The 21,232-nt window shown below is 46.1% G+C and overlaps 3 protein-coding genes across 3 annotated transcripts; 2 read left to right on the top strand and 1 right to left on the bottom strand.

Annotated features, from left to right (window-relative positions):
• Nucleotides 1-1,382: 1,382 nt before the first annotated feature.
• On the top strand, nt 1,383-14,907 carry LOC130401679 (mRNA (2'-O-methyladenosine-N(6)-)-methyltransferase-like). Its single transcript, XM_056605596.1, has 16 exons — nt 1,383-1,528; nt 1,703-1,827; nt 2,779-2,904; nt 3,866-4,092; nt 4,320-4,474; nt 5,027-5,174; nt 5,385-5,468; nt 5,713-5,812; nt 6,583-6,745; nt 7,262-7,434; nt 7,853-7,939; nt 8,334-8,518; nt 10,196-10,289; nt 10,565-10,740; nt 12,668-14,364; nt 14,776-14,907. The coding sequence occupies exons 1-15, from the start codon at nt 1,402-1,404 to the stop codon at nt 12,999-13,001; spliced, it is 2,304 nt and encodes a 767-aa protein (XP_056461571.1). The 5' UTR covers nt 1,383-1,401; the 3' UTR covers nt 13,002-14,364; nt 14,776-14,907.
• A 658-nt stretch (nt 14,908-15,565) lies between these two features.
• Nucleotides 15,566-18,689, top strand: LOC130402273 (deoxynucleotidyltransferase terminal-interacting protein 1-like). The gene is made up of 9 exons (XM_056606418.1): nt 15,566-15,640; nt 15,983-16,081; nt 16,252-16,317; nt 16,437-16,493; nt 16,864-16,925; nt 17,273-17,318; nt 18,144-18,215; nt 18,355-18,410; nt 18,581-18,689. The coding sequence occupies exons 1-9, from the start codon at nt 15,566-15,568 to the stop codon at nt 18,687-18,689; spliced, it is 642 nt and encodes a 213-aa protein (XP_056462393.1).
• A 493-nt stretch (nt 18,690-19,182) lies between these two features.
• LOC130401677 (DNA-directed RNA polymerase II subunit RPB11-a) lies at nt 19,183-21,199 on the bottom strand. Its single transcript, XM_056605595.1, has 3 exons — nt 20,948-21,199; nt 20,284-20,392; nt 19,183-19,405 (listed from the first exon to the last, which is right to left on the bottom strand). The coding sequence occupies exons 1-3, from the start codon at nt 21,088-21,090 to the stop codon at nt 19,304-19,306; spliced, it is 354 nt and encodes a 117-aa protein (XP_056461570.1). The 5' UTR covers nt 21,091-21,199; the 3' UTR covers nt 19,183-19,303.
• Between the last annotated feature and the right edge of the window lie 33 nt (nt 21,200-21,232).

The following is a 21,232-nucleotide window of genomic DNA, read 5'->3' as shown; positions in this document are numbered from 1 at the left end:
TAAAACACGAAACAGTCGGCGCGGTTTGTCGTTAGGGGCGGCACCGCCATTTTGTGTACGGGCAAAGTGCGCCAAGCTTCACGTCCACGGCGGTTGGTCCTGTGCGCTGGGGTGTACACTGACACGTTAAAAACATACATGGCACGGTAGTGTCTCTCCCTGGCTTTATTTTAACGCCTCGATAGAGAGGTTTGGTCCGGGGTAAGTGTGGCAGCTTGGCGGCTTTTCTCCGCTCTGTTCGTGCGAAGCGACGGAGCCTTTGTTTTAAACCCTGCTCCGCGCCGCACGGCGCATGCGTAGTACTAACGCCTTCGTCCATGTCACTGCGATCATTCCGCCACTTCGTACACATCCATGATAATAAACCATTATATTGTGCATTATAACCGATTTCATCAGTCAATAATGTTAGATACCTATACTCAACACTATTCCCTTATCAAACTGAAATGGACAAATAAATGGTTTCGTGTGAACTACTCCCGCCTTCTCCGTTTCCATCGCTTCGTTCCCAGCCCTGTGTGTCAAAGCATCTGTCACTTGGCGTCTTTGTTGTATTGTGTATTATTATTATTATGTATTATGTGTACTCAGTGCATCAGGTGTGTGCAGTTTGAATGAAAGCGACAGGATAGATATTAGTGTCGCTTCTTGTGCCTTGATAAACATTACAAACCATGACGTGACCGCTGAATGGGGATCACTATACTTGAATAATCTTACTCATAGTAATGACAGAAAACAGTCTTAGAGTGGGCTTCCCGCTTAAAAGTGACCCGAATAAGCAACCCAACAGTATCCTAATGTATAAGATACGATACACAAGTACAGGTAAACACGGCGATGACGCGCTGGGAGAGCCACGCCCCCTGAGCGCCACATACAAATCATTATTTCCCTAGGGCTTACATGTTACATTATTTACATGAGTTGACATTATTTACATGACTTTGAATCGAGTGTTTATGGGTAATATGGGTAACCCTATTATTTAATATGGAGATTATGTCGTAGTTGTTATTATTATATATGAGGAGTATTATAGTTATACAGAGTTTAGGGTTATTGTATGTAGTTGTTTATTATTAAATGTATGCACATCCAAGCATTACTGGGTAAGCTAGCAGTAAATACACTGGGAAATATTCTAATATTAACTGGACAACAGTTGAACCAGGCTGACCTCCAGACTCAAGCAGATTCCAGGAGATCCCAGTGAACCGTCTACCACCTAAAGCCAAATTGTCCAATTAGTTTCTAACTATTTATTTGTAATTACTGTTTAATTCCTCACCTAGTTGGTTTGAAAATAAAATGAGTGTGGAAGTGTTCCACTGCTGTTTAGCTCGAGGTTAGCGTCACTCTGCCCTCTCTGCAGCTGTTTTACTGAGGGCCGCTGAGATGTCCAACGAGAGTCCAACTTTGGTAAAGGGGGAGGGGCCTGTGACCCTGTCACCGTCTGGCTCCACCCCCTCACAGGGCTCGCCCCTCTCCCCTACCAGCGCCTCCAAAGGCCCCGAGCTGCCAGGTAGACACACACACACACACACACACACACACACACACACACACACACACACACACACACACACACACACACACACACACACACACACACACACACACACACACACACACACACACACACACACACACACACACACAGTTAACATAGTGAATGTGTGTGTGTGTGTGTGTGTAGATGAGTTGCTGCAGGCAGGCTGGGGCCGGTGCTGGTCCAAGCGGGAGAACCGTCCATATTATTTTAACCGCTTCACTAACCAGTCCCTGTGGGAGATGCCGGTCCTGGGGCAGCACGACGTCATCGTGAGTACCCCCTCTCTAACCAGCAGCCATCCACTGGTTGGCAGCTTCCAGCTACCAAATGACACACACACCCGCCTACTGTTTGACTTGGCCTTTCAACCGCAAGACACGAGAATAACGCCCCCGTCAGAATCAGGACTTTGTGTTTCACTTGGTCTGGGAACACCAACTTGACCTGTGTGCGTTTCAGCTCACGGGTCATTTCTCTACATGGATAATTGCTTTTTCAACATGTTCTCAATGGAAGATACTGGGTCTCCCGTTTCTGTTACTACTATAACCGTTATCTATGCTGCATTAACCGCTATAGCTATCAACTGACTTAATTTGACATCACTCTAACTACCAACTACCGTTTAATACATAGCATTAAGTACTGTAACTTTCAAATAAAAATAAAATACACAGCATTACTACTATAAATATCAACTTACATTAAATATTTATTATTATTTCACAGCCTTAACTAGCACCTACCCTTAAATACAGAGCTTAAACTACTATTACTATCGACTACTGTTTACTACACAGCATTAACTACTCTAAATATAAATGAACATTAGCAACTTTAACTCAGCCAACATCAACTACTCTAAGCATAAACTAAAATTCAACTTAACATTAACTACTATAATTATCAACTACCGTTTGCACAGCTTTAACCACTATAACTATCACCTAACTTAAACTTCACAGCAATAACTACTATAGCTATACAAAATAATTAACCACAAGGTGTGTGTGTGTGTGTGTGTGTGTGTGTGTGTGTGTGTGTGTGTGTGTGTGTGTGTGTGTGTGTGTGTGTGTGTGTGTGTGTGTGTGTGTGTGTGTGTGTGTGTGTGTGTGTGTGTGTGTGCGTGTGACTGCCTGTCCGTGTGTGGGTGTGTGTGTGACTGCCTGTCCGTGTGTGACTGTGTGTGTGTGTGTGTGTGTGTGTGTGTGTGTGTGTAGTCTGATCCATTAGGTCTCAATGCGGCCCCGGAGGAAGGAGCAGATTGTAACCTAGGCAACGGGCAGAGGAAGAGGAGGATATCTGAAGAGCAGGGGGCGGAGGCTAACAATTTTAAACGAGCCAAGGTATTGTTCAGAACAATCAATTTGTTTATTGATCAACAGGGGATTGAAATGTTACACCGGTTCCTTCAGTAAAATTGACTTGACAAAAAGTTAGCAATAATTTTACCTTTTTAACTCAATCGAAATACAAAGTACCTAAAAGTCGGGCTCCATTGAGGAGCATGTGTCCCAAATCTGGTGTCATTTCAATCTGTAGTTCATGTGATGCAGATTTTTAAAGGTTTTCCAAACCTTTCAAGGTAGAGAAAAATCAATCAAGACTCAACTCATGGATTCCTTGAGGAAAAAAACTGCTCAGCCATCAAATAAGTCCCAGAAATCCTGTTTCAGAGTCCTTAAAGGGTTCTACACACTGGCCCAACCGTTGGCCATCCATAACGTTTGGGGAGACCCGGACGAGTTCAGGAACCAATCATTTCCGTTTGTTCAGTTGTGTTGGAAGCCTTTGGACCCGCGCTGACAGTGTCTTGAGAGCATTGGCGTCTGAGGATCGAAGCCTCTGATAGGTTGTGTGCTGCCGGCACGCGGTGTGCGGGCCCCTTAAGTTAAACTGGTTCAGCACGTCAAACAAGGACCAAATAACCAGTTTCAGAAAAACTTGCTTACTGGGATTGGGGTCATGGCTGTTTAGGTTTGATCCCAAATGACTTCCAATTACCATATGTGGGCCCAATTGGACATCTCCCAAATGGTTACGTTAGGAGGGGTTGGGTTTAAAGTTGTTGCTCCCTTCACTTTTCATATTAAATAATGATTAATCCCTAAACAAACAAATGGTTAAATGTCTTTTATGGTTAAATGCCCAACTTTTTGCTCTTGGTTGGGTGTCTCTCAAAAACGTTCAGAGGAGAAAGTTACGGAAATGTAGTGAAGGAGTAACATGTGTACATATTTTTGCTTGCTTTGCAACCACACTGATCATAAAAATATATCTCTTACTGAAATTGACCTTTTCTTGCAGGTCGAGCCGACGACCCCCATCTCCCCCAGCGCACCGGGTGCCAAGCCCTGGAACTCCGCCCCCGACGACAAGCAGAGCCAACCGGCAACCCCCAGCACTCCCAGCACTCCCAGTACCCCAGGCACCCCGGGTGCTAAACCCTGGAGCTCCGCCCCTGAGGACAAGCAGAGCCAATCCGCACCCAGTGTAGCTCCTGGCCCCTCCCCTGCACCATACAGACCTGCAGTGTAAGCACACAGACGAATCCTCTCTCCCCTCTCTCTCTCTCTCCCGCTCTACTGAGTTTAGTGTCTCCACTGTTTTTCGACCTATAATGACTGTACTCTGGTGAGCTCTGCTATGTTTAGTACACTATGTTTAGGTCTCTACTGCTTTAGTTAAAGGGCGTCTGTACTGTGTGGAGTCTCGACCGAGTCTCTGCTGTGTTAAGTGTCTTCTTTGTCTCTACTGTCAGTGTCTACTGGGACTTGGACATCCCCACCAACGCGGTGATCCGAGAGAGGCCCCCGGACCCCCAGCTGCCCCCCCACCCGGAGGTGGAGCTGCATCGAGCTCAGCTGGTCACCAAGCTACGTCAGCACTACCTGGAGCTGTGCCACCAGAGAGAAGGTAGGCCCTCAGCACCACCTCTCAAACAAACGCCTGCCGGGGGAAAGGTAGAACTACAGCGCAAGAGACCCAAGACTCACTTGTTCAAAGTTCACCGAGTCTCTGTGAACCCACTAATTGTATGTTATACACCCTGGAACTTAAAAATAGTACTTAGCATCGTATCCTAGCTAGCTATGTTGTGTACAGGGAATGGGTTAACCTAGTGATTGTTAGTGCGTGGCACTTGTTTCAATGAACATCCTTACTGTAACAACAGAGATATATTGTTGTTTCTCTTTCTTCTGACAAAGTCGCTTTGGATGAAAGAGTCAGCTAATTTCTTTTAATGTAAATGTAACAACCAAAAAAAACTCAGCTTAGGAGAAGCTTAAACTATACCGAGGAATAAAACACGTCTTGTTAGAAAGGACTTTAACCTGGACTGAAACCGTACTGGTGAGGAGGTAGAACTACACCCAAATAAACCCCAACTGGGGAGAAAGGCGGGACCTCGGCCAAATAGTTCTCTAATAGTTGTACTTCCTGTTTGGGCGTTTACTTCCTGTCCAGGTATCGACCCTCCCAGGGAGTCGTTCAACCGCTGGCTGTTGGAGAGGAAGGTGATCGACAAGGGGGGGGACCCCCTGTTGCCTAGCGACTGTGACCCTGTCATCTCCCCGTCCATGTTCAGAGAAGTGATGAATGACATTCCAATCAGGTACTAGTCTGTCTGGCTCTTGCTCCAATTGAAAGAAGATGATCATAATATGATGATCATAGTATGACGGTATTTCTAACTGTGTGTGTGTGTGTGTGTGTGTGTGTGTGTGTGTGTGTGTGTGTGTGTGTGTGTGTGTGTGTGTGTGTGTGTGTGTGTGTGTGTGTGTGTGTGTGTGTGTGTGTGTGTGTGTGTGTGTGTGTGTCTTAGGTTGTCTCGCATTAAGTATAAGGAAGAAGCCAGGAGACAGCTGTTTAGATATGCAGAGGCCGCCAAGAAGATGATTGACTCCAGGTGGGTACCAGCTAGCTACACCAGCTAGCCAAACAGCAAGCTACACTTATTAGCACTACCAGCTAGCTAGCTAGCTAGCTAGCTAGCTACACAAGCTATCCGCACCAGTTGGCTTAAGTCAATTGCAACACCAACTCAGTCCCATCAGCTAGCTACACTAGCTAGCTACAGCAGCAGCCTACACTCGCTGTCCACAGCTGCTATATCCATCTGATGGCTAACACCCCCCCCCCCCCCATTGTAGGAATGCCCCTCAAGACAGCAGAAAGGTGGTGAAGTGGAACACTGAAGACACAATGAGCTGGCTGCGCCGCGACCACTCAGCCAGCAAGGAGGATTACATGGTAAGAAGCAGGGCTGCACGACATCGGAGGACAATCGTATTGCGATGTTTTGTCTCTCTGTGATATTTGTTTTCAATGTGAACACATGTGGGGCAGCAGTAGCTCAGGAGGTAGAGCTTGTTGGCTTGTAACTGCAAGTTACAAGTTACAAGACTGGTCCAGACGAGCTGGCTGTCGCCTTGATTTGTTCACTCCGCCGTCGGTGTGTAAATGTGTGCATGAGTGGGTGAATGTCAGGCAAAATTGTAAAACACTTTGGATAAAAGCTAGATTAATGTTAGAAAAAAAGAATGAATCCTGAATGAATTGTATAATGACTGGTAATGGTGTTAACTGTTCTGTGTGTGATGTTTACCGTACTGTGTGTGATGTGTACTGTACTGTGTGATGTGTACTGTACTGTGTGATGTTGACTGTTCTGTGTGTGATGTTGACTGTTCTGTGTGTGATGTGTACTGTACAGTGTGATGTTTACTGTACTGTGTGATGTGTACTGTACTGTGTGGGATGTGTACTGTACTGTGTGGGATGTGTACTGTACTGTGGGATGTGTACTGTACTGTGGGATGTGTACTGTACTGTGGGATGTGTACTGTACTGTGTGATGTTGACTGTACTGTGTGATGTTGACTGTACTGTGTGATGTTGACTGTACTGTGTGATGTTTACTGTACTGTGTGATGTTAACTGTTCTGTGTGTGAGGTGTACTGTACTGTGTGATGTGTACTGTACCGTGTGTGATGGTCACTGTGTTCTGTGTGTCCTGCAGGACCGTCTGGATCACCTACGGAAGCAGTGCGGGCCTCACGTGACGGCGGTGGCTAAGGACTCGGTGGAGGGAATCTGCTCCAAGATCTACCACATCTCTGCAGAGTACAGCCGGCGCCTCAAAGCCGCCCACACCGCCTTGATGAAGGAATGCAACCTTTCAGGTAGGACCACGAGGGCGGGGCCAGCGTTTGGATTTTCATATCGTCAAGTCATGATCGCCGATATACGATCCGATCGCTGATATACGATTCCGATCGCCGCTATACAACCCTATTGCCAGCATAATAGTCATCCCTTCAAATGCAACACATGATTCAGAAATCAGAAATTGGCACAAGTTCAATTCAACTTGTATGTATTGCCCTTAATTACCCTTACAGTCTCAAAGGGCTTAAAAAGCCAACAATTATGACCCCCCCCCCCTGACTCAAGCCCCAAAGAGGGCAAGAGAAAACTCCCTTAATTAGCAAGGAAGAAATCAATCTTGAGGAGGGAGTCTAACACACACACACACACACACACACACACACACACACACACACACACACACACACACACACACACACACACACACACACACACACACACACACACACACACACACACACACACACACAGAGACAAACACACACACGCATCTAATGAGGCATAACGTGTGTGTGTGTGTGTGTGTGTAGAGGGCTGTGAGCCCCCAGAGGTCCAGGACCGGCTGGTGTACTGCTACCCGGCCCGCCTGGCGTCGCCCTCCCCCCCCCAGCCCCGCGTGGAGCTCCACTTTGAGAACGAGGTGGCCTGCCTGCGCTACAAAGGAGAGATGGTGAAGATCAACAGAGGACACTTCAGCAAACTGGTCAGTTACACTGCTGCTACTACTAATATGAGTACTAATGCTATGCTGTACATTTATATCTAGGTTATTTAGCAGACGCTTTTATCCAAAGCGACTTACAATTAGTACCTTTTTCCCCGAAGAAAGAGAAACAACAATATATCTCTGTCGGTACAGTAAGGATGTTCATAGAACCAAGTGCCAAGCACTAACAATCACTAGGTTAACCCATTCCCCGTATGCAACAAAGATAGCTAGGATAAGACGCTACATGATGCCAAGTATTTTTAAGTGCAAGGATGTACATACAAGTAGTGAGTGAGAGGGGGGTGGCTATGCGAAGTCTAGGGGAACTCACAAGTGACTAGTGCTACTTCTACGAGTACTACCATGAGTACTACTGCAGTACTGTACTAACACCGCGGGTGTCTGTGTGTAGGAGCTGCTATACCGGTACAGCTGTATCGACGACGCCCGCTTTGAGAAGTTCCTGTCCAGAGTCTGGTGTCTCATCAAACGCTACCAGGTGATTACTCCGCTAACTCCTCAGCTAACACTGGCAGTCGACTAGCTAACTTATCTAAGCTAATGGAACAGGTTATCAAATGAAAAGTAAAGGAATAAAGGCAGAATTCTGAAACCTATTTGGAATGCTGGGTTATGTTTGAACTTGTAAAGGTTTGGTTTGGACAAAGGTTTTTAATGCCATAGTTAGATTTATCTAGTTAGCCAAATCACCAGCTGACTAGCAAATCACCAGCTAGCTAGCAAACCACCAGCTAGCTATCTAACCAGCAGCTATATAGCTTACCAACAGCTAGCTAGTTATCTACCAGCTAGCTGGCTATCGACCAGCTATCTACCAAGCAAACTGTTGTCACTACCAGTAGTGTTGAACTCGCTGCACTGTCTGTCCTCAGGTCATGTTTGGCAGTGGGGTCAACGAGGGGACGGGCCTGCAGGGGGCGCTGCCCGTGGCGGTGTTTGAAGCGCTGAACAAACAGTTTGGCGTTTCCTTTGAATGTTTTGCGTCTCCTCTCAACTGCTACTTCAAACAGTTCTGCTCCGCCTTCCCCGACACCGACGGCTTCTTCGGCTCTCGAGGGTAAGGCGGTTTATGAATTAATAGGAGGAGTTCTAGAGTGTTTGACCGGGAGGGATGGGTTCTAGAGGGTGATGGGTTCTTGAGGATGATGGGTTCTAGAGGGGGATGGGTTCTAGAGGGTGATGGGGTCTAGAGGGTGATGGGTTCTAGAGGGTGATGGGGTCTAGAGGGTGATGGGTTCTAGAGGGGGATGGGTTCTAGAGGGGGATGGGGTCTAGCTTGGGTTCTAGAGGGTGATGGGTTCTAGAGGGTGATGGGGTCTAGAGGGGGATGGGTTCTAGAGGGTGATGGGTTCTAGAGGGTGATGGGTTGTAGAGGGTGATGGGTTCTAGAGGGTGATGGGTTCTAGACTGGGTTCTAGAGGGGGATGGGTTCTAGACTGGGTTCTAGAGGGTGATGGGTTCTAGACTGGGTTCTAGAGGGGGATGGGTTCTAGACTGGGTTCTAGAGGGTGATGGGTTCTAGACTGGGTTCTAGAGGGGGATGGGTTCTAGACTGGGTTCTAGAGGGTGATGGGTTCTAGACTTTGTTCTAGAGGGGGATGGGTTCTAGAGGGGGATGGGTTCTAGAGGGTGATGGGGTCTAGAGGGTGATGGGTTCTAGAGGGTGATGGGTTCTAGAGGGTGATGGGTTCTAGAGGGGGATGGGGTCTAGCTTGGGTTCTAGAGGGTTATGGGTTCTAGAGGGTTATGGGTTCTAGAGGGTTATGGGTTCTAGAGGGGGATGGGTTCTAGAGGGTGATGGGTTCTAGAGGGTGATGGGTTCTAGAGGGGGATGGGGTCTAGCTTGGGTTCTAGAGGGTTATGGGTTCTAGAGGGTTATGGGTTCTAGAGGGGGATGGGTTCTAGAGGGGGATGGGTTCTAGAGGGGGATGGGTTCTAGAGGGTGATGGGGTCTAGAGGGTGATGGGTTCTAGAGGGGGATGGGTTCTAGAGGGTGATGGGTTCTAGACTTTGTTCTAGAGGGTGACTTTGTTCTAGAGGGTGATGGGGTCTAGAGGGTGATGGGGTCTAGAGGGGGATGGGTTCTAGAGGGGGATGGGTTCTAGAGGGGGATGGGTTCTAGAGGGTGATGGGTTCTAGAGGGTGATGGGTTGTAGAGGGTGATGGGTTCTAGAGGGTGATGGGTTCTAGAGGGTGATGGGTTGTAGAGGGTGATGGGTTCTAGAGGGGGATGGGTTCTAGACTGGGTTCTAGAGGGTGATGGGTTCTAGACTGGGTTCTAGAGGGGGATGGGTTCTAGACTGGGTTCTAGAGGGTGATGGGTTCTAGAGGGTTATGGGTTCTAGAGGGTGATGGGTTCTAGAGGGTGATGGGTTCTAGAGGGTTATGGGTTCTAGAGGGTGATGGGTTGTAGAGGGGGATGGGTTGTAGAGGGGGATGGGGTCTAGCTTGGGTTCTAGAGGGTGATGGGTTCTAGAGGGTTATGGGTTCTAGAGGGCGATGGGTTCTAGGCTCATTCTAGTGGTGAGGTGGGCATTACATTCTGGTAACACATTCTAGCGTTTCGTGAGGTCAAACGTCAATGCTAATTCAAAACTTACAAGATGGCAAAAATAAAGAACTCCCCTTCTCTGAAAATAAGAAACTATAATATATCAACCATAAATACCCCAGTGGGTCGTATCAGAGGGATGAATAGGGTTGATCTTCTGATGTCTTCCGATCCTGTGTGCAGGCCGTTCCTCAGCTTCCGTCCCGCCAGCGGCTCCTTCGAGGCCAACCCACCCTTCAGTGAGGAGCTCATGGACGCCATGGTGACACACTTTGAGGTGAGGCTGGGATCTAATCTCCACCAGTCCCTGCTCTGTAGTCTGTAGTCCCCTGGTCTGTGTGTGTGTGTGTGTGTGTGTGTGTGTGTGTGTGTGTGTGTGTGTGTGTGTGTGTGTGTGTGTGTGTGTGTGTGTGTGTGTGTGTGTGTGTGTGTGTGTGTGTGTGTGTGTGTGTGTGTGTGTGCAATGGTTTGTATCCGTGTCATTTATGTACATTTATTATGACTTGCGGACATAAAGAGGTTAAAACGTGTGTGTGTGTGTGTGTGTTTCAGGAGCTCCTGGACAGCTCCACCGAGCCGCTCTCCTTCATCATCTTCGTCCCTGAGTGGCGCGACCCCGCGACCCCGGCCCTCATCAGGCTGGAGGCCAGCCGCTTCCTGAGGCACCAGCTCACCGTGTCGGCCTACGAACACGAGTACCGCTCGGGCAGCCAGCACATCTGCAAGAGGTACTAGTAACAAGGCTACTAGAACCACAACAACACTACTAGAACCACAACAACACTACTAGAACCACAACAACACTACTAGAACCACAACAACACTACTAGAACCACAACAACACTACTAGAACCACAACAACACTACTAGAACCACAACAACACTACTAGAACCACAACAACACTACTAGAACCATAACAACACTACTAGAACAACAACAACACTACTAGAACAACAACAACACTACTAGAACCACAACAACACTACTAGAACCACAACAACACTACTAGAACCACAACAACACTACTAGAACCACAACAACACTACTAGAACCACAACAACACTACTAGAACCACAACAACCCTACTAGAACCACACTAACACTACTAGAACCACAACAACACTACTAGAACCACAACAACACTACTAGAACCACAACAACACTACTAGAACCACAACAACACTACTAGAACAACAACAACACTACTAGAACCACAACAACACTACTAGAACCACAACAACACTACTAGAACCACAACAACACTACTAGAACCACAACAACACTACTGGAACAACAACAACACTACTGGAACCACAACAACACTACTAGAACCACAACAACACTACTAGAACCACAACAACACTACTAGAACCACAACAACACTACTAGAACCACAACAACACTACTAGAACCACAACAACACTACTAGAACCACAACAACACTACTGGAACCACAACAACACTACTGGAACCACAACAACACTACTGGAACCACAACAACACTACTGGAACAACAACAACACTACTGGAACCACAACAACACTACTAGAACCACAACAACACTACTAGAACCACAAAAACACTACTAGAACTCCACCAACACTACTAGAACCACAACAACACTACTAGAACCACAACAACACTACTAGAACCACACTAATACTACTAGAACTACACTAATACGACTTGTATCATAAAACACAAACCATACCATGTTTAAAACATGAACCATACCATGTTTAAAGTTGCACCGAGTGAGATTGGGCAATTCGCAGAGACTTCCTGGATCTAAAACCATAACTGGCTGTGCCACTTTGTGACGTGAACTAACGTAGCTTGTCTGACTGGGTGGTACGATTCTTGTTTACGATTAAGGCGAGAGGTACAGGCTGGTTATACCAGTTATAGGCGGTTATAGGAGGATCACTATGACTATTGCTCAGCCTTGACTACAGATATGTCGGGTTTATTACAGCTATGAGCCAGCTGAGATGTAACACATTGCTACTTTATCACGTATCCTACGATCAGGCCTGCCATGTTTACTACAACACTGCTGCAATGTTGGGATATAATATTTAAGCAGGATTGGGGTGGATCCAACCTGTAAACTAAATAGTACTAACCAGTGTTTACAACTATTACTACCACTACCTCCAGGGAGGAGATGTACTACAAGGTGGCAGTGGTGTTAGTTAGTATGATAACTAGTCCTAACCAGTGTTTACTACCCCTCCAGGGACGAGATGTACTACAAGGCGGTCCACGGTGGCGTTAGTTAGTATGATAACTAGTCCTAACCAGTGTTTACTACCCCTCCAGGGACGAGATGTACTACAAGGCGGTCCACGGTGGTGTTAGTTAGTATGATAACTAGTCCTAACCAGTGTTTACTACCCCTCCAGGGATGAGATGTACTACAAGGCGGTCCACGGTGGTGTTAGTTAGTATGATAACTAGTCCTAACCAGAGTTTACTACCCCTCCAGGGACGAGATGTACGACAAGGCGGTCCACGGTGGTGTTAGTTAGTATGATAACTAGTCCTAACCAGAGTTTACTACCCCTCCAGGGACGAGATGTACTACAAGGCGGTCCACGGTGGTGTTAGTTAGTATGATAACTAGTCCTAACCAGAGTTTACTACCCCTCCAGGGACGAGATGTACTACAAGGCGGTCCACGGCACGGTCGTGTTCTTCCTGCAGAACGCGGCCGGTTTTGCCAAGTGGGAGCCGAACGCCGAGCGCCTGGCCGAGATCACGTCGGCCTATCAGAGCAGCTCCTCCCGGCCGGGCCCCGCCCCCGCCGCCCCCCCGGGAGACAAAGACCCCGCCCCCAAAGCAGCAACAACAACAGCAACAACTACAACGACGACGACCGCAACAACAGAACGGACAACTAGTGTGGAGTCACCTGGTCCCCATGACAACAACAACAACACCAACAACACCAACAGTAGCTCACTAGAGAAGTCTTCTAGTGATTAATATTTGGCTGACCTGGGAACTGCCCTTGTGTCCACACACACACACACACACACTTATAAACACACACACACACACACACACCACACACACCCTCCGGCCGAGGACCTGATTGAGGCCATGGTGGATCCTGTACAGTAGCTGAACGTGAACATGATGTTCGTCCATTATTCTCTTTCTCATCAAATTGGAATTGCTTTAATTTAACACTTTTTTTCTAAAGAAAAAAAAAACATGACTGTATCATAGAGCCTGAAATATAGTTTGTTTAAACAAAACCAAAGTGTTAAGAATGATATATATGTATAAAGCTATATAATGTCAAAGTAGACCTGCAGCTGTATCTGTCTCCCGTTTGTATAATGAATGAGTTTCTGGTCCATTTTCGTTTGTTTGGCTCTGCGTGAGGCATGTTGCTCTACCCCCCCTACTGGTCTATTCCCAGTGTGGGGTCCGCCCTCTACTGGTCCAGGCCTTATTATGCAGCAGCAGCTGTTTTCCTGCCGTCTGCTGCATTTTAATATTTGATCCATTCATTACGAACGTTCTCTCGTTAACTATCAAATCAATGCGACGACATGGCAGTCTCTGAACGGGCACACATGTCACATTCCCTATGTACCATGGTCCTATTTGGTGCACTATTTAAGGAACAGGTGTGGGGTAATTGGGGCTCCAATGGCCCCAACAAACAGCAGCTGTTGGCCGACTTGACTTTCCCCGAAAACAGCCGACAAGAACCAATGGTCTGTCCTACTGGCCTGTGTTGCCCCTTTACGTTCGTTGGGACAGTGTTGCTGTAAAATGTATTACCACACTGTCCCAACAGAAGTCAACCAACTAAGAAAGGCCAGTGTGCAAAACCCCTTTAACTTGCACCCCCTGGCATGCTCCGACCATATCTATCGGATGATTTTGATTACAATAAAAACGTAGAAAGACAGAGTATATCATGAATGATAGAAATACATTGGGAATATTTAAAATATAATTGATAAGATTGAATGACACTAGGAAGATGAGATGAATGTAAACAACGCGTGTTTTGACCTCACCAACATGGCGGACCGCGCGTACGGGGAGGGCCAGACTTTCACCACGCCCATACGTTTGCTCTGCGCATGCGTGCTCGACGATCTGCTTCTACTGAGGAAGTGGGTCAAAACATCGATCGAAACATTTCAAATAATCGTATTATCTCAACTTATGAAGAGTTGTTGGTCTGTATGCTGAATTATATACAAACTAGAGAATCTGTCCTTGGCTAGCATTAACCTAACTAGTAGCCGTGTGCTCGAAGGCGATAGTTTCTAAGAAGTATATGTTCTCTAGCGTCGGTGCTGCTGTCCGAGCGTCACATCTCCAGGTAACATCATCTCCCGGTTAACTATGACATCACATCTTCATGTTATCACTCACAACTACTGGTTAACTGAGACCTCACATCTTCATGTTCACTTTTCCATCACAACTCCGGGTTAACTATGACATCTCATCTTCATGTTCACTATAACATCACAACTCCGGTTTAACTATGACATAAAATCTTCATGTTCACCATAACATCACAACTCCTGGTTAACTGTGACATCACATCTCCGGGTTAACTGTAACATCGCACATCCAATTTAACTGTGACATCCCATCTCCTGGTTAACTATGACATCACACATCCGAGTTAACTGTGACATAACACATCCGTGTTAACTGTGACATCACATATCCAGGTTAACTATGACATCATAACTCCTGGTTAACTGTGACATCACATCTCCAGGTTAATTGTGACATCACATCTCCGGGTTAACTGTGACATCACATCTCCGCGTTAACTGTGACATCACATCTTCTGGTCAACTGTGACATCACATCTCCGGGTTAACTGTGACATCACATCTCCAGGTGATCGGTACCATGGGAGCTCACCGGGGAGACGGACGGCGGGACTGGCCTGAGGCCGACGTGGTAAGCAGTGTCTGGATACACATCATCTGACGACTGGTCATGTGACGTTAGTTCCGTCTACGGGACAAATCATCAGGTAGAACCACAACATGTAGAAGAGGTTACAAAATTGTTCTGTGCCAGTGCTAATATTACTGTGTGTGTGTGTGTGTGTGTGTGTGTGTGTGTGTGTGTGTGTGTGTGTGTGTGTGTGTGTGTGTGTGTGTGTGTGTGTCTGTGTTCTCCAGCAGAACCCGTGGAACCTCATGATCAAACACCGCCAGGTCCAGCGCAGAGGGAGAAGATCTCACATGGTGGTTAGGTGAGACTTGTTGTCATGGTGATAGAACTCATGATAGCCAGACCTGTTGTCATGGTGATAGATCTCATGATAGTTAGACCTGTTGTCATGGTGACAAGACCTAATGTCCCCATAATGAGTCCTGTTGTCATGGAGGTGAGCCCTGCGGATGAGATATGTGTGTGATGTGATACTGTGTGTGTGTGTGTGTGTGTGTGTGTGTGTGTGTGTGTGTGTGTGTGTGTGTGTGTGTGTGTGTGTGTGTGTGTGTGCCTGTGTGTGTGTGTGTGTGTGTGTTAGTTTCACAGACCCCGTGGTCTCCATGGACCTGCTGAGGGCGGTGCTCCAGCCCAGCTTCAACGATGACATCATGGCCGTCTTCAGGAAGTACCAGCAGGTGACCACACACACACACACACACACACACACACACACACACACACACACACACACACACACACACACACACACACACACACACACACACACACACACACACACACACACACACACACACACACACGTCCTATAACTGATACACTATGAATCTGAATCAAAACAGTTAGAGAGGACACAATATTAATATAAATGTTTTTATTATGTTTTTAATTCTTAAAGTCTCCCGTCTACCCGCTGGGGGGGGGTTCAATCTCACATGTTGTGACTTAAAACCCACCAATAAGGCCGACAGACGCGTTGGCGTAGTTTGATGTTCTAATGTCGTCGTTGATCTTCTCAGTTCCTTGACAAGGCAGCAGAGAACGTGAAGGAGAACGTGGGGGAAGACGTCCAGACGGACCTCCTGATCACAGACACCTGCAGGAACCTGCTGGAGCAGGTGAGGCTACAGGCCGACCACTATCAGCTAGCTAGCAAGCTGACTGGTTCTCTGATCCGGCTGGTTCTCTGACCAGGCTGGTTTTCTGTTAGGACTGGTTCTTTGATGTCTGCAGCATGAGCGGTCCTCTGATCCGACTGGTCCCCTGTCTGACTGTTTCCCGTCTGTAGGCCAAGCAGATGTTCCCTGAAGCAGAGACCAAGTTGGCCCGTCCTGGGGTGGAGGCCAGCATGAAGGTGAGGAACCACCACCACCACCACCACCTACACCACCACCACCGCCCACTGTCTCTGCCCCGGTTTTCCACCCACTGTTTCAGCTTTCGTTGGCTCACCTCCCGTCCCTCTGTCCTCAGAGATCCAGACAGACTGACGACGACTCCACACACAGAGGGAGCCCTGTTCCTAAGAAGGTACCTCTTACGTGTAACCTCTAACATGTAACCTGTAACATGTGACGTGTAACCTCTAATCTGTAACCTGTAACATTTGACCTGTAACATAACCTCCAACCTCTAACATGTAACCTGTAGCATGTGACATATAACCTCTAATCTGTAACCTTTGACCTGTAACATAACCTCTTAGATATAACATGTGACCTCCAACCTGTAACCTCCTACATGTAACATGTGACCTGTAACCTCTAACATGTAACTTCCTACCTGCCAGTTCTTTGTAATCTGTAGCCTCTAATGTGTTGATATCTAACCTGTACCGTATAATAACCAACCCGTAACCCTTAACCTCTGACCTTTAATAACCATGTGCTGTGTCCTCCAGAGGAAAGGTCGCCCCACTGCCCCGGCAGCAGCCTTTGACCGACCTTTGACCTACACTGCACCGTGAGTCCTACTCTGTAGTCACCTCGTCCTCCACAACGTATTTACGGAATAAACAACACAATCAAATATTTAACCACTTTTGCGTTGGAAAGCCACCCCGTACATAATTTTCCAATCACGATATTAGGTACTTTAGACTAATAATATCATATAGATATCGTATTATTATTTTTTACCTAATCAGCTTAAATTGAAACATACTTCTGGGCTGCTTTGAGGGTTTGACCATTGCTGCTAATCTTGGATTGTGCATTATAGAGAATGAAATAAGGCACACACTTGGAACGTCATTGGCCAATCAGAAGTGTTCAACAGTGCTGTTGTATAAACTCTTGTTCTTGTTTTAGATCTAAACCCAAATCTTCGGAGCCAGTCAGAAGAGAAGGACCCAAGGTAAGAAAATCATCCCAACCGTCTTTGTAGTATTGTTACGTATATTTTTTATGTATTACAATATATCTTTGTAGTATTGTTATATGTATTATTTATGTATTACTGAATATCTGGGTAGTATTGTTAGATATATTATTTATGTTTTTCTATATATCTTTCTAGTAATGTTTTATGATTTTCTATATATCTTATTAGTATTGTTACATAATTTATGATTTTATATATATATTTGTAGTGGGATCCCAACAGACTCAATGAAGGCAGCACATTCGTCTTGGGTTCAAGAGCCAATAAGTGAGTAGAACCTTTTGAAGTGTACTCGAGCTAGTGTGATTATTAAACAGTATTACAGGTACTATTACTAGATGAGTTGCATAGTATACACTACAGTATTAAAGGAACCATAACTAGTTGTGGTGCATAGTATACAGTATTACAGGTACTATAACTAAATGAAGTACATAGTATACAGTAGTACAGGTAGTATTACTAGATATTTCTTCCTAGCACCAAGGTCCTAGGAAGCACCCTAATTCTGAAGGTTAGCAAGGCACCAAGGTCCCAGGAAGCATCCTAAAGGAGGTGTGTGTGTTTCAGGGCGTTGGGCATGGGAGGAACCAGAGGACGAATCTACATCAAACACTCTGCCCTGTTCAAGGTAAACACACACACACACACACACACACACACACACACACCTTGTGGTTAATAATTGCGTATAGCTATAGTAGTTAATGCTGTGAAGTTTAAGTAGTTGATGGTTCAGTGGTACATACATACATATACATACATAGTGTGTGTAACGTGCGTGTAATGTGTTCCCAGTATGCTGCGGATGCTCAGGATAAACACTGGCTGGCAGAGAGACAACACATGAGAGCTACTGGAGGGAAGATGGTAAGAAAGATGATAATCATAACGTGAGATATGATCACAATAACATGAGAGGATCCCACACCCAGGACGCGACCATCTCAAAGCCCGCTGGGGTTATGAGTATGTGTTAAGGGGTACTCAGCTGTGTTTGTGTGTCCAGGCATACCTGCTGATCGAAGAGGACATCCAGGACCTGTCTCGCAGCGACGACTATAAGTAAGGCTGTGTGTGTTTGTGTATATATATCAACAGTCTGTGTATATATATATCATGGTTGTGTTTAATGTGAGTGTGTGTATATCGTGTGTATATTTCATGTGTGTGTGTATATCATACGTCTGTATTTGTTTGTGTGTGTGTGTATAATGTATGTTTCTGTGTGTCAGGGAGTGTCCAGACTTGAGGATGGATGAGCTGAAGCCGTTCTCCGTTCCTATCTGGATGGTGGAGAAGATGCAGCGAGCCATGGAGGCCCAGCGCTCTGAGGCCCTCTGACAGCCAATCAGAGGCTCCGAGGCCCTCTGACAGCCAATCAGAGGCTCAGAGGCCCTCTGACAGCCAATCAGATGCTCAGGGGGGCTGAAGATGGGCGTATCATGTGGTTGTTTTTAAGGTTTTATTGTTTACTTACCTTTCTAGTATTAAATACTATTTTTATCTAAAACCTGTAGTATTTCTACTTGTCCTGGAAGGATTTATACCGATACTAATGGTTCAGCCGTAGTTACTATGGTTCTGCAGTATTAACACTGGTTAACAAATATATCATATATAGGTCCTATATAAATATATTAAAAAAATACGATAAATATATATAAAAATATATATAATAAAAAATGATATAGGCCTGTTAATTAAAATAAATAAATAAATAAAATGAATTATAAATAAAAATTGTAATATATTAAAATATATAGAAAATAAAGAATATGAGAGTTTAAAGAGGATATAAATATATATATACATTAAGAGGTAAGAGACATGGAGGATGATATTTAATATTTATTTAGAAAAGTGGACATGGTTCCATATTTACACTAAAGACAGGAGGTGGTAGGAGGAGGAGCTTGGAGGATGAGGAAGAGGACGTTGGAGGAGGAGGAGCGGGGTCACTCGATACCCTCCTGTTTGTCCTTGATGGAGACCCTGAAGCGCTCCTCCAGCAGAGACAGCTCACTGATGAGATCTGTGATGGCGTTGGTGAACGCCTCCTACACACAGACACACACAAGGTTTGTTAGCGTGACCCCTTGAAGAGGACTACCTTGGTTCGACCCTCTGCCGTGTAAACACCCAAGCCAGCTTGCAACAAAGAGCCCTCCTTTATCCCTAACCGTTTTAATCACCGTGTAAACAGGTCATATAACCACGGCAACATGTCTCACCACCATGACAACACATCTCATCGACAGGTCTCATCCCCATGACAACAGGTCCCGGCTCCATTTGTATACTCTGTCATCCCGCCTCTCTTATTAAGACTAGCGGGGAGCCATCAGTTAATAGTCTGCACTTTTCTCTATAGCCAGGCTGTGACAGACAGGTCAGTTACCAATCATGTTGGACCTGGGTTTGCTAGGATGGCTACATGAATCCTGGTGGTGACCATCAGGGGGCAGAGTTATATATACTAGTTAGCTGGTTAAAGGTGCCATGACATGCCACCAGGTGTGGTGTGATGACATGCCACCAGGTGTGGTGTGATTAGCCGTTACAAGCCGTTTTTGGAAATCTGCCCCTTATGACACCACAGGTGGGCTTGTCCAACCAGATTACCAAAACGGCTTGTAACGGTTAATCACACCACACCTGGTGGCATGTCATCACACCACACCTGGTGGCATGTCATCACACCACACCTGGTGGCATGTCATCACACCACACCTGGTGGCATGTCATGGCACCTCTAACTGGTGACCGTGGTCTGGGCGGGTCGGAACCCTGGTGACTATCCCCCTGATAGTCACCTAGCTAACTGTTAACTACTAGTTATAGTTAGTAGTTAGCTAATTAACTGGGATCTGTGGTCTTGAGGGGGTCTGAACCCTGTTGACCATCAGGGGGAGTACTAGTTATAGTTAGTCGTTACCTGAGGGCTGTAGTCCGGGGTGGTCTGAACCCGGATCACTATCTTGTGCTCCAGAGGGTGGGGGACTTTATAACCGGCAAACAGAACCTGAGGGTCCTTGAGCAGCTGCCTGCAAACACAAAACACACTTCAATTAATTTCACTAAAACACTGTAGGTGGTGACATGCCTCGCGGGAATCAACGACACAAATCACATGAATGGTTATATCATTTAGTCAATACAAAACACATGTATTTGTATACTAAAACACAAGAATAACATTAGAACTAACCTAGTTTAGCATACAGCGAGCAAGGGATAGTTACTGGTGAGTAGTTCTAGTTTTATAGTGAATGGCGCTAGTTGTACTACTGAGTAGCACAAGTTATACTGGTGAGAAGTACTAGTTGTACTGGTGAGTAGTACTAGTTGTACTGTTGAGTAGTACTAGATTACCTAGTGAGTATCTGATGATGTTGCCCAGCGTGTGATGCTAGTTGTACTAGTCACTTGTGGTACTAGTTAGGGGGTAGTTACACACTGATGATGTTGCCCAGCGTGTGGTGCTAGTTGTACCAGTGACTAGAGGTACTAGTTAGGGGATAGTTACGCTCTGATGATATTGCCCAGCATATGGTGCTAGTTGTACTAGTGACTAGTGGTACTAGTTAGGGGGTGCTTACGCTCTGATGATGTTGCCCAGCGTGTGGTCCTCCTTGTTGAGCGTGAAGAGGCAGGCGTTCGGCACCTTGGTGTCCTTTGTGATGGTGATTTTCTTCTCGCCCTCGAACAGGAGGAACGACTCGAAGGCTGGAGGCGCGTTCATATTATAACTATCAAATTATAATATTTTTTTATGAATTAATTGTGTTTTTTAACAGAAGTGTTGGAAGAAAGCACGGCGCGGTGAGATTCTGTACACAAACAGTGACGACTTCCGGTGTTATAGCGCGGCGCATGGCACTGAC

The sequence above is a fragment of the Gadus chalcogrammus genome, chromosome 13 (assembly GCF_026213295.1).
Source record: "Gadus chalcogrammus isolate NIFS_2021 chromosome 13, NIFS_Gcha_1.0, whole genome shotgun sequence".
NCBI classification, from domain to species: Eukaryota; Metazoa; Chordata; class Actinopteri; order Gadiformes; family Gadidae; genus Gadus; species Gadus chalcogrammus.
This window is presented reverse-complemented; position numbering and strand designations above follow the sequence as displayed.